The sequence below is a fragment of the Mauremys reevesii genome, linkage group 2 (assembly GCF_016161935.1).
Source record: "Mauremys reevesii isolate NIE-2019 linkage group 2, ASM1616193v1, whole genome shotgun sequence".
Lineage (NCBI taxonomy): Eukaryota > Metazoa > Chordata > Testudines > Geoemydidae > Mauremys > Mauremys reevesii.
The window spans coordinates 146284856-146303537 of record NC_052624.1 but is presented as its reverse complement, the minus strand read 5'-3'; the positions used below and the strand labels follow the sequence as shown (position 1 = coordinate 146303537).

General features: G+C 52.6%; 1 protein-coding gene across 2 annotated transcripts in view; it reads right to left on the bottom strand.

The window, feature by feature from the left end:
- The window catches only part of LOC120398877 (serine/threonine-protein kinase 10-like), a 51186-nt gene that overhangs the window by 19881 nt on the left and 12623 nt on the right, over positions 1-18682 (bottom strand). Inside the window, exons 2-10 of one of the 2 annotated variants that reach the window (XM_039526622.1) lie at positions 16556-16720; positions 15062-15110; positions 12117-12266; positions 9889-9961; positions 8854-9048; positions 8121-8202; positions 7821-7838; positions 7722-7769; positions 4326-6860 (exon numbers count right to left, since the gene is read on the bottom strand). In XM_039526622.1, coding sequence (XP_039382556.1) covers positions 4326-6860; positions 7722-7769; positions 7821-7838; positions 8121-8202; positions 8854-9048; positions 9889-9961; positions 12117-12266; positions 15062-15110; positions 16556-16720 — 3315 coding nt within the window. Of the gene's footprint in view, positions 1-4325; positions 6861-7721; positions 7839-8120; positions 8203-8853; positions 9049-9888; positions 9962-12116; positions 12267-15061; positions 15111-16555; positions 16721-18682 lie in introns of both variants that reach the window. The other variant, XM_039526621.1, reaches the window with a different exon arrangement.

Genomic DNA, 18682 nt, shown 5'->3' with positions numbered 1-18682 from the left:
AATCACACTTTACAGGCTTCAAGGTATAGAGAATCCACCATTTACACTAGTTTAAACCTGCATGTGACCCGTGCTCCTCACTGCAGAGGAAAGCAGGGTCACATGCAGGGTTTAAACTAGTGTAAAAAAACTGCAGGGTCTCTGCCAATCTGACTTGAAGGAAAACTCCTTCCCGACCCCAAATATTGCGACCAGTTAGACCCTGAACATGTGGGCAAAATCAACCCAGCAGATATCTGGAAAATAATTCTCTGTAGTAACTCAGAACCTCCTCATCTAGTGTCCCATCTCCGGCCTTTGGAGATATTTGCTGCTAAAAGTTGCAGATTGGCTACAGGCCATTGTAGGCAGTAACACCATCCCATCCCCTCCATATGCTTATCAAGCTCAGTCTTGAAGCCAGTTAGGTTTTTTGCCCCCACTGCTCCCCAGAACTGCTGTTCCAGAACTTCACTCTTCTGATGGTTAGAAACCTTCATCTAATTTCAAGCCTAAACTTGTTGATGGCCAGTTTATAGCCATTTGTTCTTGTGCCAACATTGCCCTTAACTTAAATAACGCCTCTCCCACACTGGTATTTATCCCTCAGGTGTATTTATGGAGAGCAGTCATATCTCCCCTCAGCCTACATTTGGTTAGGCTGAACAAGCCAAGCTCTTTCAGTCCCCTTTCATAAGACAGGTTTTCCGTTCCTCGGATCATCCTAGTAGCCCTTCTCTGTACCTGTTCCAGTTTGAATTCATCCTTCTTAAACATGGGAGACCAGAACTGCACACATTATTCCAGATGCTAGGTCCAACTCTGCTTGGCTTTTGGCAGTTCTCATTCTATCCCTACACTTTCTGACCTCTGAGCGGTAGCTTTCCTTGCTGATCCATCCCTTCTTCCATTCCTTGTAGGCTCTCTGCTTTCTCTTAATTGCCCGTTTGAGATGCTTGTTCAGCCAGCTTGGTCTGTAACCCTTCGCTGTGAAGTGTTTCTCCTTGCTTGGGATGCAGGCTTCAGAGAACTTCTGCAACTTGGACTTAAAGTAATTTCAAGCCTCCTCGACATTCAGATCCTTGAGTTCTTCAGTCCAGCCTGCTTCTCTAACTAATTCCCTTCATGTTTTCAAATTTTCCCTTTGGAAATCAAGGCCCCTCGTTGCAGATCGATTTGTGTTTATCCTTCCATTTAGTTTAAATTGAATTAGCTCATGATCACTCTAACCAAGGTTGTCCCCTACAAACAACTCTTCAGTGAGGTCCTCACTACTCACCAATATCAAATTTAAAATGGCATCGCCTCTCGTAGGTTCGGTGATTATTGAGTGAAGAATCTGTCAGCTGTCACATCCAGGAAAACCTAGGCCCTACTGTTATTAGCAGCACTTCTCCTCCAATCTATATCTGGGAAGTTAAAGTCTCCCATAATCACACAATTCCCAGTAGTATGTATTTCATTAAAAATAAAAGAGATTTCTATCCATATCTAGATCAGATCCTGGGGGTCTGTAGCACACCTCAAGCATTATCCCAGTGGAGCCTCTGGTACCTCTCTTCCCCAAAGTGTTTTTACCTAAACAGATTCTGTTTTATCCATTTCATCACTTCTAATTTCTTTACCGTCTACCTTGTCATTAATATACAGTGCTACTCCACCGCCTCTACCTTTATTTCTGTCTTTCCTGAATAGCAGGTACCCTTCAATACCTGTGCTCCAGTCATGACTACTATCCCACCATGTTTCTGTTATCCCTCTCACGTCTGGTTTAATCTTCCTGCACCGATAGCTCTACTTCCTCCATTTTGTTACCCAGCCTCCTTGCATTGGTGTACAGTTATCTTAGTTGTTTCTGCTCAGCTTCGTCCAAATTCCTCACCAGATCATCGCCAATTTCACCTACCAGATTTAGTGCCATTGGTATCAGCACTGTCTTTCCTCTTGATGGCCACGCTCTTGCCCTCTGTTGTTCCTTTCTCCACTGCTGTATCCTCTCTTACTTGATTTTCCTCCCGCTCAATATTAGAATCAGGTGTTGAGATTACATGAGCATCTTCCAACCATCTCCCCCGAATTCTTAGTTTAAAGCTCTTTTAATCAGTTGTGTCAGCCTCCATCCCAGAAGTCTATTTTCCTCCCTACTCAGGTGGAGTCCATCCCAGGAGAACAGTCGTCTGTCAGTGAATGCTTCCCAGCTGTCAACCATCCCAAAGCCCTCCAGATGCCTGAGCATCTGTTGATCATCATCTTGTCTCACCTTCACTCTCCTCTTCTGGGGACAGGTACAATCCCACTGAAGATCACCTAAGCCTCCATTTCCTTAAGTGTCTGTGTCATTTGTTCCCACATGAAGGACAGTCAGTGGATTCTTCCCTGTTCACATTAGGATCCTCTTTGGCCTCAGGTCCACATCCCGTATCTTAGCTCCCATCAGACAGTGCACCCTTCTGTTCTCTGGATCAACTCTGGTGACAGGTCTCTCTGTTCTTCTTAGTGGGGAGTCCCCAATTGAATAGACCTTCCTCTTCCTGGTGTTGGTGATATTCTCCAGCCTTCTGTTCTTTCAGGCTGCCTTTTGTCCTTTGTTCTCACTTGCAATCTTCTGCGAATCATCCTCTGTCCTCCTGGGGCTCAGAAATCCAGCTTTCTTGTAAGACTAGGTGCTCTTCTCTTCTTCCTGGCCCTCTCGCGTGCTCTGCCATGCCCCTTCACTTTCCAACTCAGCAAACCTCTTCCTCAGCTCTATTTCTCCTTCACTCACCAGTTGTTTTCTCGGCTTGTTCTCATAGTCACATGCTTCCACTGGCCCTTTTACCCTCACAGTTCTCCAGTCCAGCCTGCATCTCTAAGTCTTGAGTTTTCCTTTCAGCCTCCTTCCTCTTGCCTTCCCCTCTTCATCCATTCAAATCTCCTTTGAAATTCAACCATAGTTTCTACCTGCATCTCCAAACCTTGGATCGTCTCTTCTATCACATCTATCTGCAGCACTTCACACAAACAAAGCTCTTTTCAGGTACCTGCTCCAGGATAATGTACATCCCGCAGCTTCCCCATCCAGTCATCTTCATCGTCTCTTCCATTTCTTGGGTCACTACTACTGCTGCGTCTGTAGCTGTGATAGGCTCTGCTCCTACTCCTGCTCTGTAAGGATGGCAGGGTTTGGCCCTCTGGAAGGTTTGCCTATTCACTCTGAATAGGACCAAGCATGAAAGCAAGGAGCAACGAACTGTAGCGGGGAGATCAGTTAAAGCGTCTGGTTGGCAAACAGAGCAACCAGCACGTGTGTGAATGTTGCTGACTATTTTCGGAAGGGCCTAGAAAATGGGGATCAGGGCAGGACCTCTGCCCAGAAAGGGTGGAACTGACATCTCCTGGCACAGGAAAAGGGAATCTGGACCAAACCTTAGTGAGACTATCCTGCTCCGAGCGGGCCTTGTTCCTCACCGCCGGCACGGGGTGAGGAAGAGCTGTTGATCAACAGCTACCATGACAAACCACCAGTGCAGAGTCTGGCACCAGAGACCCCAACACACCAGTTCCCTGGATAATGCATTTGCATAATTGTCATTTTCTTATGGACCAAATCTGGAGGGCCTCACTCCAACTGGGTCACTGGGCTAATTCCCCAAGTCCACGCTCAGCCCTTGCTCAGGCAAAGCCCCCAGTGAAGCCAGCCACAAATGCTGGAACAGCTCCTCAGCCGGTGTAAATTGTCCTTGGCCCTTCATCGCACAACAGCATCTGAGGATCTGTGCCACGGAGCACAGACAGAGAAAAAGGCTGCAGGATTTGGTGCTAGCAGTTTAATCTGTTTCTGCTTGAAACAGTCTGTGGTTTCTCTGGTTTGTTACATCCTCCAGACAAAGTAGCAGTTAACCATGAATGTGAGACAAACCATACAGCACTGTGCTCCTGGGCCATTCTGCACTGCCTACCGGCACCAGCCGCGCAGCCCATCCATAAAGCATTGATTTTATACAGCCTCAGGGCTCAAAATGGAGTTGGCGCTGTTCAGAGTTGCCAGGGGGAGAGCCCGTAAAGATGAAGTCCTGTTTGTAGGCCTGGCAGCAAAAGTATCTTCTCCTTTCCCCATCGCTCTGCCTCAGCCCTGATCTAAAGGGACCTCCCTCCAGGATTCAGTCAGCTCGGTCCTTCTGCATTCCAGGGAGCCGGTCTGTGTGGGGCCAGGTGGGTAGGAGGGTTTTTTGGGTATGGCTACAGGACTAAAAGCCTCCCAGCCAGGCCCAGAGACAGCCCTAGAGATGAAAGGCCCCACGCCCCAGACCCTGGCATCCTGCCCCCCCATTCAAAGCATTCTAGTCTCACGTGTTGAGCCAGCCTACCTGTGTGACGTCTTGCGCGCAGCGCGGGGTCTGCAGCCTTGCCGAAGGAAGGTGGCGGTGCATGTCAGACTCTGTATTGCCTGGTGAAGTTGGCGTCTCTTCTTGGTTGTGTATTAAACCATCGTTTAAGGTCGAATCTCCCTTACCACTGGGGTCTTTTCCGTCTCTCATTGCTCCTCCATTAGCTGCCTGTTTCAGGGAGGCAGGGCAACCCAGGGGTGCCTCAGCAAAGCTCACGTTCTTCCTTACCTTTGGGTGCCCAATAGGTTCCCCTTGGGGCTCCAGTCCTGCTCCATTCCCCAGGGGGGCACTTCTCTCTTCTCTTCCAGCTCCACCCCCTGAGGCGCCTTCTGGACACAGAACAGCCTCTGCCAGACCTTCTCCGGGTGGGTGTCTCTTTTCCTTCGCTGTTTCTCTACCATTTCCATCTCCCCTAGCTTCATGGTCTTTGTCCTCAACAACATTTAATGGGCCACCCCTAGGGCTGTCTGCAGTGTCTTCCACTTCCTCCCCTGTGTGTGCCTTAACTGGCACTAGGTTCTCCTTGGGGGAGGTATCCACCACTGGGTTTTGAGCCTCTAAATTTAAATGACCGAATGTTATATTTTCTATGCTGCCTTCCTGGGTTTCCTCTCTTGCTGGTACCAGTATCTCCTGACTAGATGTGTCCATCACTGAATTTTGGTCTCCCTTTAAATGCTCCTCTACAACCTTGTTTACAATATCTCCTTCTGACTCCTCATGCGCTGGCCCCATTATCAATGTGGGGGAGGTGTCCACCCCTGAATGCTGATCTTCATTTAAATGATCCCTTATATTGTTGTCTATAGTTTCTTCCTCATTCTTCCCTGTTTCCTCGTTGGCTGGAACCACTGTCTCCTTAGCAGAGCTAGCAACCACTGTATTGTTCTCTCCATTCTCAGTCACTGCAATCTCTCCCATACAACACGGCTCTTCTAGGGTTGCTGATCCCACCTTTGTGTTTTCATCTGCGTTCTCCATGTCTCCTGCTTCATTCTTTACTGAGAAGGTTTCTGCCTGCTGCCAATTCTCACCACTCTGCTCTAATTTCTTGGGGAGTCTTTCATTCTCAGTTTCACAGTGTGTCTGCTCCGCTAGCTCCCCAGAAGTCTCTGGGCTTCCACCTTCTTGTGCTTCTGCTCCATTTGAGCAATTTTCAGTCTGTAATCTAACCCCTCTCACTTCCTTATCTATACACACTCCAGCACCTTTGGGCTGGAGCTGTCTCAAGGTTTCTTTGATGCTCAGAACTTTAATACTAGTCTGACAAAGGTCAAGAGCTGCTAATAGTCGTGTACCCTCGTTCACGTCCAGGTTTGCAAGAGGGCTGCTCACAGATGCACAATCCAGGTAATGTTTCTTGGCTAGACTTCGTATTTCCTCTGTCCTTTCACCCTGACTCCTCCATTTCCTGGAACTGCGGGGAGGATTCTCATCCACGGTCTGCCCTTCTCCCATCCCAGCTGAGCCTTCAGACAAGTCCCACTTAGTTGCTCCTGTGCGTTCCTGCAGAGCCAGTAAATTATTGGTAGAATCGCTATTTGATAGGTTTTCCATATTTCTGACTGAGGGCAAAGTGGGGCATGTCTGGGTTCTGTCCTCCAGGCCTACAGCTGCCTGTTGACTTTCTGCTTCTGTGGAGGGAACTCTGTCTGTTATGTTTGAGTCAGGGAGTTCAAAACCTGCCTGAGTTTCTCCCAATACAGGCTTGGCCTGATCATCAGCAGTTTCTGCTTCTTCTGTTTTCACCTCTTGCCCTTCCGTTGGCTCTTTAGATGGTGCTAAATGATTTAGCCCAGTACAAAGTTCTCTTGCTTGGGCTGGGCTCTCTAGAGGGCTGGGCCCCTTTTCATGGTTCCCTTTAAAGTCCTTCTCTGCTTCTGGTTTGAGTGCTGTTGCGTGGAAGGGATCTGGCGCTGTCTCCTCCAGCCCCACACATGGCTGAGGCTCAGGACATGAAGGCAACTGCTCCTTGCCCTGATCTTTCCCACTTGCTGTATGTGCCACCAGCTCTCCATTGATCCCACCTTGTTCCCTGGCATTTTCTTGTGACTTCAACCCACCAAAGAACGACCTGCGTCTCATCAGCTTCAGGACGTCGACGGGCCTCCGGGAGGGGAGCCTCATGGAGCCGCGCAGCTCCCGGGAAGCCGCAAACATGGGTGCGGACTTTCGCCTCATTTGTTTCAGGAAGTCGGATGTTTTTTTTACCCTCATCTGGGGACCATCGGGGACGGAGTCCCCCTGGACACTGGGGTTGACCCCAGGTCCTTGGAACTCAGGCTGGCCAGCAGGGAGAGGGCTCCCGGTCTGATTCTTTGGCGAGCCCATTTGCTCTTCCCGTTTGCTCTCCTCTGCTGGCAGAGCAGGCTGGCTGGCTGGCTGAGCCATCATGTCCATCTCCCTGCCAGCTCCTACTGTGGGGAGGGATTGCACTTCCCTCCCATCCAGGTTCTGACTGGGCTGGGGCGGCGTTTCCTGCTTGTAGAAGGAGTCTTTGTGGTCATGGTGTGGCTGTTGAATCAAGAGGAGGAGAACGGTTAGGAGATAGCTGCAGCCTCTTGTCGAACACCCAAATCTAAACCGCAACCTTATGAAACCCACCCTGTCTAACCCGGAGGAGCCCTTGGGGCAGATCCTCAGCTGGTGCCAATGAAATCAATGGAGCTGTTCCAGCTGACACCACCAAGGACCTGGCTCAGAGCATCACCTGATCCAGAATGGCCGGGCAGGGAGGCAGGAAACACCCAAGCACCGTCCATGCAGCACAGCCTATGGAACGTCCTCCCCTGCTGAGACAGGTGACAGCCAAGCACAGGGAGAGCTGAGGCCCAACCCCCTGCCTGCTATTGCCCTCCCCCTGTGCACCCAGTCCCACCCACTCTCCCCCCCCCCGCACGCCCGGTCCCGCCCACTCTCCCCCCACAGCACGCCTGGTCCCGCCCACTCTCCCCCCCCATACCTGGTCCCACCCACTCTCCCCCCCTCCAGCATGCCTGGCCCCACCCACCCACCATCACGCCCCCAGCATGCCTGGTGCCACCCCCGCTATGGCCCCCCCCAGCATGCCTGGCCCCGCCCAGCATGCCCAACCCCACCCACCATCCCTCCCTCCCCCCAGCATGCCCGGCCTGACCCACTCACCATCACCCCGCCCAGCATGCCCGCCCCCGCCCCTGCTATTGCCCTCCCTCCAGCATGCCTGGCTCCACCCCACTTCCATGTCACACCAGGCCCAGCAGGGTTTGTTTGAGGGGCAGGCGGCCTCATGCCACAGGCCACATGATCACTGATGTTCCCCTTCCTGCGCGGCCCCCCTGGGGGAGAGCCAGCCTAGCCTCTAGGAAACGACAATGAGCTTCAGTTGCTGCTTACTGATGAGACATGTCCTTCTTCCTCCTCCTCTTCCACCTCTTCCATCACCTCTGCCCTGGCCTCTGCAATCAGCTCCCGCAGGGGCCGCTTCTCCGACACCTCTGCCACGAAGGGGTGCTGAGGGGAAGCAAGGGATCGTAAGGTGCAGATCTCCACAGAGACAGTCTCTGTGTGCCAGGCTGGAGGGGCCAGAGCCCAGCTGTCCTACATGCACCTCTCGATGGGAGCTCCGCACCTGGAGGTGGGAACCTGAGTTTTGCTGCTGAGGGAAGTGAGGGGTTCTCTGGGACACAAGAGCGCACAAGGTAACACAGGAAACTCCCCTCTCCTCCCACCCCAATCCCTGTCCCTGCCCCTGCCCCTGTCCTGTGAGGACGTGGCCACGGGGGGATGTCTCACCTGCAGGAGCTGGCTGGCTGACCACCGGACCTCAGGATTCCTCTCCAGTGATTTTCTCAGAAAGTCTTTAAACTCCTCTGACCTGCAGGACACAGCGATGGATTGAAGAGGCGAAAACTCCTCCGTGCTGCTCGGCCCCTGAACTCTGCTTCTAGCTCTGTGCTCCCCCGGGCAGCCCGGCCCAGGACCCCCCTTTAAGCCTAGGCAGGTGGTGGGAAGAAGGCCCAGTTTATGGCTAAGAAGTGGCCCGGAAGCTGGAACTCCTAGAGTCTAGTCCCAGCTCTGCCACTGATTCACTGCATGACCTTGGCCACATCCCTTGCACTTGTTTTGGCTCTGTGCCCCAGCAATGCTGTACCAAGCCCCAGGCTGTGGTTTGCCATATCTCTGCTCCCTGGAGCTATGGGTTCAAAGCTCCAGATGGGGGGTTCATCCTTCCCAGGTGGACAGCTGGATCCCCTGCTATTTAAGGGCCTTGTGAACGGAGCCCTGACCGCTGTGAATGGACAGCAAAAGCCTCCAGGAATTTTTAGTAAGAGTCAAGGTTCACGCCAGTATTGGTGGCCAACCTTTTCCTTCCTCCCACTTGCATGCTGGTGCCCACCCAGAGGTGCTGCATGTCTATGCAGTTGGGGAATCGCTGGAGGTGGGCACCTTTGTAAATCACTGTCGTGACCATGGAGGTGGGTTCCCAGCACTACATGTGTCAGGGTTCCCTGGTCAATGGACTCACCATCGCTTGGGAGAGCGCAAGGTGGGTGGGTGGGACTTGGAGATTTTCAGCAGCACCCTCATGGGGTTCAGCTCGTGGTAGGGGGGCTCCATCTCAGCCATCTCGATCAGGGTGATCCCCAGGGACCAGATGTCAGCCTTGTAGTTATAGGGGTTCTCCTTTGAGGTCTCACACTGCACCACTTCTGGAGCCATCCTGCGCCCAAGGAGAGAGATGAGCTCACAATGACCTCTGCCCCGGTGCACATGTGGGTTTCCCCATCAGCATCTCCCTGAGCATTTGCTGTCACCAGCCCCATTAGAGCAGCAAACAACGAGAATGTCAGACTGTCTTGGAAGTGGCACAAAAATCAGGGTGTGTTCTGCATGGAGTCCCATCCAGCCCTGCCCAGCTGGGGGACAGTATCTGTGCCATGAGTGGGTGCCAGGGGTCTCCTAAAGTGAGGAGAGTGGGGACAGGGGCATCTGCCAAGGTGAGGTGGTTCCTTGTGGGATGCCCCATTTCCATGCTCAGGGCCACAAGCTATGCTCGTTCTGCGCTCTCCCCAAGGCTGCAGATGCCATCCCAATCTCTTCAGGCAGCTGGAATTCACCACATCCCGCACCTGCCAGAGCTGGTCAAAAGGCCATGAATTTATTATGGGGAAAAAATTGTTGTTTCTGTTTGGTCAAAATTGCCTGTGAAACTTTTCACATTTTTCAAGGAAAAGCCCAGACTCAGAAACAGACAAAAATTGTTTTCTGAAAACCATTTTCAGTTTTTAAAAGAAGCGTTTTTCAAAATTAACAAGCAAGTTTTTACCAAAAGCCAACAATTTTTACCAAAATGTTTTCAGCTGCCGATTTTTTATCCAGAACCCTTTTTTCTGCTACATTTTCCTTTTAAACAAAAAGCCACCTTTTGCTGAAATTATGTACAGTACAGAGCATTTCTGATCTGCCACCATGTCCACAGGCTCCAAAGGCCAGTAGAAAACAACTTTGTTCCCACATTACCCACAATGCCCTGCTGTTCCCAGGCAGTGCTTGCACATACCAATATGGTGTCCCAAGGAAGGATGTCCGTCGCTGCAGGGTTTGGGAGTTTTTGGCAGAGACTCCAAAATCAGCTACATCATAAAGAGAAGAGAAGACAATCAATGACTATGCGTGGGTGGTTTTAGTGTCTCCAGGGCCGAACTCTCTGTGGGCGTAACTCCATAACACAGGGGCATGGCACAACTCTGCTGACTTCAGTCACTTCACTGCTGCTGGTGGAGTTATGTCAGCCGAGCATGCGGCCCAGCAAGAGTCAGGGCTGCCCAGAGAGGGGGGGGGGCAAGTGGGACAATTTGCCCCAGGCCCCCACAAGAGTTTTTTGGGGCCCCTGGAGCGGGGTCCTTCACTCGCTCTGGGGGCCCCGGAAAAGTCTCGCGGGGCCCGGGCCCCCAGAGCTTCTTCCGCTCCTGGTCTTCACCACTGAATTACTGCCAAAGCGGGACCCGCCGCCAAAGTGCAGCCGGGTCTTCGGCGGTAATTCGGCAGCGGGGGGCCCTTCCGTTCTGGGACCCGCTGCCGAAGTGCCCCGAAGACCCGCGGCGGGGGCCCCCTGCCGCCGAATTACCGCCAAAGACCCGGCTGCACTTCGGTGGTGGGTCCTGTTTTGGTGGTAATTTGGCGGCGGGGGGTTCCCGCCACAGGTCTTTGGGACACTTCGGCGGCGGGTCCCGGAACAGAAGGGCCCCCCACTGCCGAATTACCACCGAAACGGGGGCCCCCCGCTGCCGAAGACCCCAGGCCCCCGGAATCCTCTGGGCGGCCCTGGCAAGAGTGTGACCCCATGTTCGCACAGCCCCCTGCTACAATGGAATGCGTCAGACAGTAGAACCCGAAGGCTCTTAACTTCTTCTAGTTACACTAAGGCCCTGTCTACCCTAGAGAGGAACCTCTACCAGGAAAGCTACGCTGGCAACAAGAGTCCTTTTGCTGGCATAGTTTTTACCAGTTCCCCAAAGGAAATAGGCTATGCCAGCTGGCAAAAGGACAGTTTTGCCAGCATAACTGTGTCTACATTGGGGCTTTTGCTGGCACAGCTATGTTGGTTGGGAGGGGATTTTTTCACACTCCTAACCATGGGTGGCAGGTTTTTAGAAATTTTGGTGGTGGCCAGAACCCGCCTCCCCCCAAACTCCACCCCCCAACTCCGCCCCTGACCTGCCTAAGGCTCTGGGAAGGAGTTTTTTGTGGGGAGGAGGTCTGGGGTGCAGGGCCTGGTCTGGGGATTAGGGTGCAGGAGGGTGCAGGCTCTGGGATGGGTGCAGGAGGGTGCAGGCTCTGGGATGGAGTTTGGATGGGGGAGGGGTCTGGGGTGCAGTCTCTGGGATAGAGTTTGAGTGCAGGCTCCGGGCTGGGGCAAGGGCTGGGGGTGCAGGAGGGGGTGAGGGGTGCAGGATCTCAGATGGAGCTTGGGTGCAGGAGGGTGAGTGTGGGAAGGGGGCGGGGGTGAACGCTCTGGGAGGGTGTTGGGGGATAGGAGGGGGTACAGGGGTGAGGGCTGTGGGGCTGAGGGGTTTTGGGTGTGGGAGGGGGCTCAGGGCTAGGGAAGAGGATTGGGGTGTGGGGTGGGGGCTGTTGGGTGGGGCTGAGGATGAGGGGTTCATGATGCAGGAGGGGGCTCAGGGCTGGGGCAGAGGATTAGGGTGCGGGGGGGATGAGGGCTATGAAGATCTCCTCCCTCCTGAATATTTGGGCTGTGCTATTAAACCAGCCTTGCAAACCTCCTTACAGAGGACACAGAATCCACTCCCCTCTTTCCCCCTCCCCATGGGCTGCTGCTCATAATGACCAGGTTAATAGCTGAAACACCAACGGCTGATGGGGGAGGAGGAAGGGGGAACCATTGTACTGGGGCCCTGAGCTCAGGGGGCTCCCAAAACATACGTAATGTCTGTGTAAATGAAGTGAAATGGGCGAGGCTGGGGCTCCAGCAAACGTAATGGGCCAGGACACCTGCCAAAAAGTTCCAGAGTGGAAGAGTGCAGGCTGCATCACACGCCCCAACGGGTTTACACCGAACACAAGTTAAGGCTGACCAACCTCATGCACTTACTGTGAGGAGAACAGGGACTGAAGCTATTGCCTGTATATTTCACAAGCACTGGGGAAAGATGGCACAGGCAGCTCCCTGCACTCCAGCCAGAGCAGGATACTGGGGTGTTGTACTGCTACTGAACACATGACACACCCCACCCTCAGCCCACCCACGTCTCTTCCCCACAGTCTCACCCAGCTTGACATCTCCTTCCAAGGTCAGCAAGACATTCCCAGCCTTCAGATCCCTGTGGATGATCTTGCAGCTGTGGAGATATTGCAGGGCCAGCAGGATCTGCTTACAGGCCACTTGGATCTGCTCCTCCGTCAGACCCTTCTCCAGCTCTGCAATCAGAGACACCTCTGGGGAGTTAGGGTAGTAGCTAAAGCCCCACAGTGCCATGGGCATGGGGCACAGCAGGAGACACAGAGACAGGTTCAGGTCTGGGGTTACAGTTGACCCAATTAGTACGGGCACTAAGGCAGTACCTCACCAGGGATGGGGACTTCATCTGGGATCAGGGTCCCATTCTCCGGGCACTGCACAGCCACAGAGCCAAAGCCAGGCCCTGCCCCAAAAAGCCTGCGCTCTCAATAGACAGCCAGACATGGGGGGAAACTGAGGCACAACGCAACTTGCCCAAGGTCACAAGGAGCCTGCAGCAAGACAGGAATTTCAGCCATAGAGCCCACGTCCCTGTCCCAGCCTTAACCACAAGCCGTTCTCATCTCTGTGCCTTAGTTTAGCCATCTGTCAAATGGGGAGGGTGCTCCAGGGCTGTTGTGAGATGTTGTAAGGAGCAGGAAGCTTGGGGCTGAAAAGGGCTCTAATTAGTGCAAAGCACACTTGCATTTTCGCCCTGTCTGGGGTTTGGTGACACAAATCCTAGCAGTCGATGGCTGGGGGATGTGGCTGGGGATGAATATGACACTGGAGGGGGGGAAAGGGAATTTAGGGGCTTGTCTATACAAACATTGAGTTGGCGGCAAGCTGGGGTGTAAATCTGCGCTCTGCTGGCCTGCCGTGTACTAAAGGTCTGTGTGGACCCTGCTGCCATGCACTAGAATTTCCCTACAGCACCTTGAGAGGGCCTGGAGCACTGGGCCTGGGACAAGATCTGAGGCCGGAACCAGAGGCTGTGAACCAAAGTCAGGCCATGGATTAAACCAGATGCTCTCAAGTTCACTGTCCAGGACATGAACTTGGCACAGTTGTTGCTAGAGATTTACGTCAATATAGCCCAGCTAGTGCAGATACAGGCCAATCTAGTACAAGCTTAGATGGTTTGACAAAACAACGGATAGAGCTGTTTTGTCCAAGATACCAGGAACAATGGGAAGTAACAAGCAGATGTCATGAAACATCTTAAGCGGTGTGTAAATTGTGTATTCCAGTTGTTTGTCTCAGCCTATAAATATCAGGTACTTCGCCTTAATTCTTTGTCCAGCCAAAGGGGCAGCGGAAAGTCCCACCGCTGACTGAGCTGAGTCCATTATAACAAGCAGACATGTGTTAGTGTAACTGTAGACACTGATCCAGGGAGCCAGTCCTGTGCTTCGCTGACAATAAACCTGTCCGAGCACCTTCGCCACCGAACCATGCTTGTGCTCTTTCTTTAGGAGTAACATCGAGGCCTGCTGAACTAACACGCTGCACTATCTGCTAATGACATCGGAGCTCCAAGGACAGAAGCACTGGGCAGCCTAAACACCGTTACCAAGGCAATGACATTCCAGCATCTAGCACTTAACCACAATGGGAAGTACTACTGAGGTCTGCTGAGCCAGCTGTCTGCGCAGAGCTGGATGGCACATGGAAAGAACACACACATGCAAGCCAACTGACAACACTTGCATGTACTATGTGGTCGTGTAAACAGGCCCCAGGACAGATGCCAGGAGAATATTTACTTACCTGGGTTGACCAGGCATCCCGTTTTTAAAGGGACAGTCCTGTATTTAAGCCCTCATGCAGGTGTCTCGACTTTTTCTTAAAAACAGGCAAATTGTCCTGTATATTCTATCTCCCCATATCAGTACTGGTGGCTCCTGCTTCTGGCCAGATTCCTGCTCCCCAGCTGCCCATCCACCAGCGGGGGTCCAGTGGCCGATGATGAGGGTGGGTGTGTAAGGCGGGTGGCAGGGTGAAGATGCTGGTCTGTGGGCACAGCCCTTGCTGCGTGCTGGCTCTCGGCCAGCAGGGCCCCACCCCACATCCCATTTCCGGCTGGCGATGGCTGATGAGTGCGGGAAGGTGCCACGCAGCACCCAGTTACATGTCACCTCTGCTGCCCACCCATCCACCCTTTACATGCTCCCCCTCTCACTGTCCTTTCCCTCCTTTGCCCCTTCGCCCCCCATGCCACACCGCTCCTCCATATCCCCCCCGGCGGGGTGCATCCTGCTCCCAATGCTGTGCAGAGAACCAGCCCCTGCTCAAAGCGCTCAGCTCGCCAGCAGCCTGGCCAGCAGGCTCCTCCCTTCCCCCACTGCCTCCGGCTGGGCCGGCGCCCTGGGAAAGCCCACAACCCTCTGGCCTGGGGTGCTGGCCAGGAAGAGCAGAGCCCTGTACGTGCCAAAGCCCCGCACAGCGCTGGCACGGGGAAGCCTCCTCGCCTCCCCACCTCCTCCCCAGTGGCTGGAAGCAACTCCCGTCCCTTCCCTCCCGCACAGTGCCGAAAGGCTGCTGCTGGCCACGTTCTGGTGTGAACTCTGGCATAAATCGGGGTGGGGGGACGTGTGATCCTGCATGCCCCCCCCAGGTACTAGGAGAGGCAAGTCTGCCCCAGGGGCCCAGCCAGGCATGGAGGGTGGAGAGCGCCAGGCAGGGAGGGTCGGATCGGTCAGTCACCCCCCTTGTGTGAGAGAGGCGTACGGGTGTGTGTGTCTGTCACCTCTCCCCACGTGTGTGTGGAGAGGGGCTGGGGGGCTTGTGAACCCTACAGCCTTAAAGATAAGAAGGTAAATAAAAAGAATCCAGCTACATAGTATTTTTTAACAGGGGCTCAGTCAACTCGACGTTAATTTGAACGTTTGTCCTGCATAGTTCTGATCGACTGCCGTTGAACTCGCTTGAAGACGAGTAATTTTACCAGGTGTCCCGTATTCAGCATAGGAAAATATGGTCACCCTGTACTTACCCAGGATTGCTGCATCCACTGCTCCTCCTGGGCAAAACTCAATCAGGATCTGAGGAGAGAGCAGAGTATCAGAGCAGAGAGCCAGCTTCCTGCGACAGCTTCCAGTCTCAGCGTGCCGGGGTGGGGCGGGGCAGCATCAGCTTGTATACTCCACCCAGGGGGAGTCCCTGTTCTTCCCACCCAGAGAGCTTCACCTACCTGCTAGTCTCTCCTTCATCGTCATCACAGCCTCAACCATTCCCCTTTGCTGCTCGGCTCTGATTGCATTGCAGTGCCAGTGACACTAGTGCAAAGGCCAAGCTTTCCTAGACTCCCCTCCTACATCTTTGCTTTTAGTCACGTCAAAAGACTGACCCCCCCGCCACACCCATTCCTACACCCACCCTTCTTAGAAGCTGGCTGGTAGAACTACCCATTGCTGCTTCTGGATTGTTACTAGAGCTGATGGAAAAAACACCATTTTCCCCATAAGAAACGTTGAATGAAAAATCTCTCTCTGAAACATTTCGGTTGGACGATGTTGGGTTCCTGCGGGAAGTTTCCAGCCCAATCAGAATGATTGCAAATGCAGGGGCTAGGAGATTGGGTCCAGCTGGCGTGCGTGTGGGAGGAGTTCTGTGGGTGACCCTGAGAGGAAGCAGAGTGATGGAGCTTCTTGGGCACAGAGACTGTGGGATGGGGAGGCTGGGGAATTCCTGAGCGTGGAGCTCCATGCTGCTGTTCATTCCTACTGTATTCAGGGAGCCAGGCTCCGTGAGTATGTTTTGTAAATAACCAAGTTCACACCAAAAATATCCCTGATTCATGGCATTGATTTCTCATGCTAATGGGAAGAACCCTGCGTGGCTCGGAATTGTGGCACCAACTCAGGCCCAAGGGGCAGCAGCCTAATTATTTACTAAACTGACCAATTTTTTTAAAAAAAATCTATTCTGTGTTAAAGCTCCTGTTAAATCGCATGCCCTGGGGTTACCTTTGTGGGGTCTCTCTGCTCCCCTGTGGATGTTTAAAGGGTCTTTTGAGCAGAGGACCACACATGCTCTGCCCCACCCCTCCTCCCCTCCTCTGTCCACACCTACCCTGCTACCTCTTTAGCGGCAGTTTCAGCTTTGCTGCTGCATCGCTGGGAACGCTCCCTGCCGAGGCCTGGGAAAGGGTGTGCCCAGAGCAGCACACGAGAGAAAAGTTATGGAGGTAGGAAGTGTGCTTGGCCAGCAACAAGAGTGAGGCAGACACCACTTGTTGCTGGGAGTAGCTGTTCCTTTGTTACCTGTGAAGAAGCTGTGGGAACGCTCTCCTGCTCAAACGCTCAAGCAGCTGACTGGCCCCATTCACCTGCCTGTGTGGGCGGAGTCAGTTAGCTCTTTCCAGGGCTTTGACTTCTCCCTCTAGCTTTCATCCTAAGGCTCACCAGGGAATGTGGCCTGGGGCACACCTGGCTCTGAGATCACCCACACTGGGAGGTTAGGCCAGCCCGCCTGCCCCACAGCTCACCCACAGCCTGCTGTCCCAGTACAGTGCATCCAGCAGCTTGACAATGTTTGGGTGATCGCAGCAGGCAAGGATGTCTATCTCCACCACGTAATCTTCCAGCTCCTCCTCATTCTGAGTGTCAATCACCTTCGCAGCAGCCAGAACCCCTGTCACCTTGTTCTGTGCCTGTTGAGACAGATTTAACACGTACAAAGCAATGCAGTTATGAATCAACCAAAAGCCCTGCCCAGCCACCTTGGCAACAGCCAGAAGCTGAGGGTCAGCAGTGGAAAGTCTCCTCAGTTCACATTACTTAGCATTTTTCATATGAGGATCTCAAAGCACTTCCCAAATGTTATACTCGCAGTGACACTGAAATGCAGCCACTTCTGGAGTGGAGGCTGGCAGCCAAGTAGTGCACAGCACAGCTGTAGGGAGAGGGGAAATCTAGCAAACAGGCAACAGGGCAAACCCAAACTCTCACACAGAGCAATCTGATTGCTAAGGCAACTCTCTCAAAAGCGCACGCACGGCATGCAAAGTATCTATCAAGCTGTAAAAACTAAGAGTCCATTTCTTCCCCACTGAGCTGTGAACCCTCGATTCCCAGCTCCTGTAAGTGAATTTGGCTCCCTCCTCCAGGGAGCTGAATGATAGTGTTAACAGCCACACAACTTGTCACTGGAGGAGGAGGCAGCAATTGTTGAAGGCTCAAAGAGGAACCACAGAAGGCTCCATATATACGGTGTCTCCAGATCAAATCTGCTCAGTTTACAAGTAAAAAGCCATTTTCCCTAACAGCTGCCCCTGCAAATGCTGTCCGGGATCTGAGAGTCAAGCTGGGCTCTTCCTTCTTGCGCATCCTCACCAATAAGAAAGCTCCTGCAGGTCACATCCTACGCTCAGCCCCATTGGTGCCATCCCCTCATGCCACTGCAGCTTAGCGAACAATTCTCTTGCTGCGGCTCAGTGCTGGGACAGATAGCTTCCCAGCAGGGGCCGTTACAGCATGAGGACATGCTCACATCTAGAGTAACATTTAGGGACGTTCAGGAAGTGCTTAATCACACATCTCAAGGAGCTGGTGACCAGCTCTCCCATCCTGAAATGTGAAGAGGCCGCCATGCAACGTAAGGCCAGTGAGACAGGTTTGGGGCATCAATCCTATCAAAGGGACTGCTCGTTGTTTTTGCATACAGGTGACTATCATCAGTGGACCAAAGACACTTCCACACTGAAAAGACATGTCTTGTAATACCGTTCCCATGTGTGTTCAAGGATGGAAAACCTTCTGAGTAGACAGTGACTCTACACCACCAGAGAGCATTTTTAAAAGCCACTGCTAGCGGCCCCAGAACGCCTTCAGCACATGCTACTGAAACTGCAACTATAGCTTAGCTGTACGCTACAAGGAACGGGCTGAGATGGATGCAGCTGGCTGTTTATCCAGAACAGCCCTGCAACAGGAAACTACAGCCACTGAACCAGAATGTGAGACAGAGAGAGACAGTTATCTGCCAGTTTCAAGGCAGGAGCTGGAAAGAATCTGAGAACAAACTATACAGATTTACCAGGGCTCATGTCCGCCATTCTGTCGGGATGGCCAGACGCCAGACGAGAAGCTGCACCTGCCTCTCAAGAATATTCAAACTACTGAGATGATATGAGTGTACAAGACAGAATCGTATATAAAGGGAGTCGAATCATAACACGGAGAACATAAAAGAACAGGAGTACTTGTGGCACCTTAGAGACTAACAAATTTATTTGGACATAAGATTTCTTGGGCTAAAACCCACTTCATCGGATGCATGCAGTGGAAAATACAGTAGGAAGATGTATAGATAGATATATACACAGAGAACATGAAAAAAATGGGTGTTGCCATACCAACTATAACAAGACTAATCAATTAAGGTGGGCTATTATCAGCAGGAGGAAAAAAAACTTTTGTAGTGATAATCAGGATGGCCTATTTCCAACAGTTGACAAGAAGGTGTCTGAAAAATACATCAGAGTCATTCTATAATCGAAGCCAGTCTTGGGAAAGCCAGAGGTGCTGTATCCTGGCCAAATATGACCAAGGATATCAGAGACCTGGTGAGCAGTTGTGACAGGTAGAGAAATGCAGGTCAAGCAACAAAAATA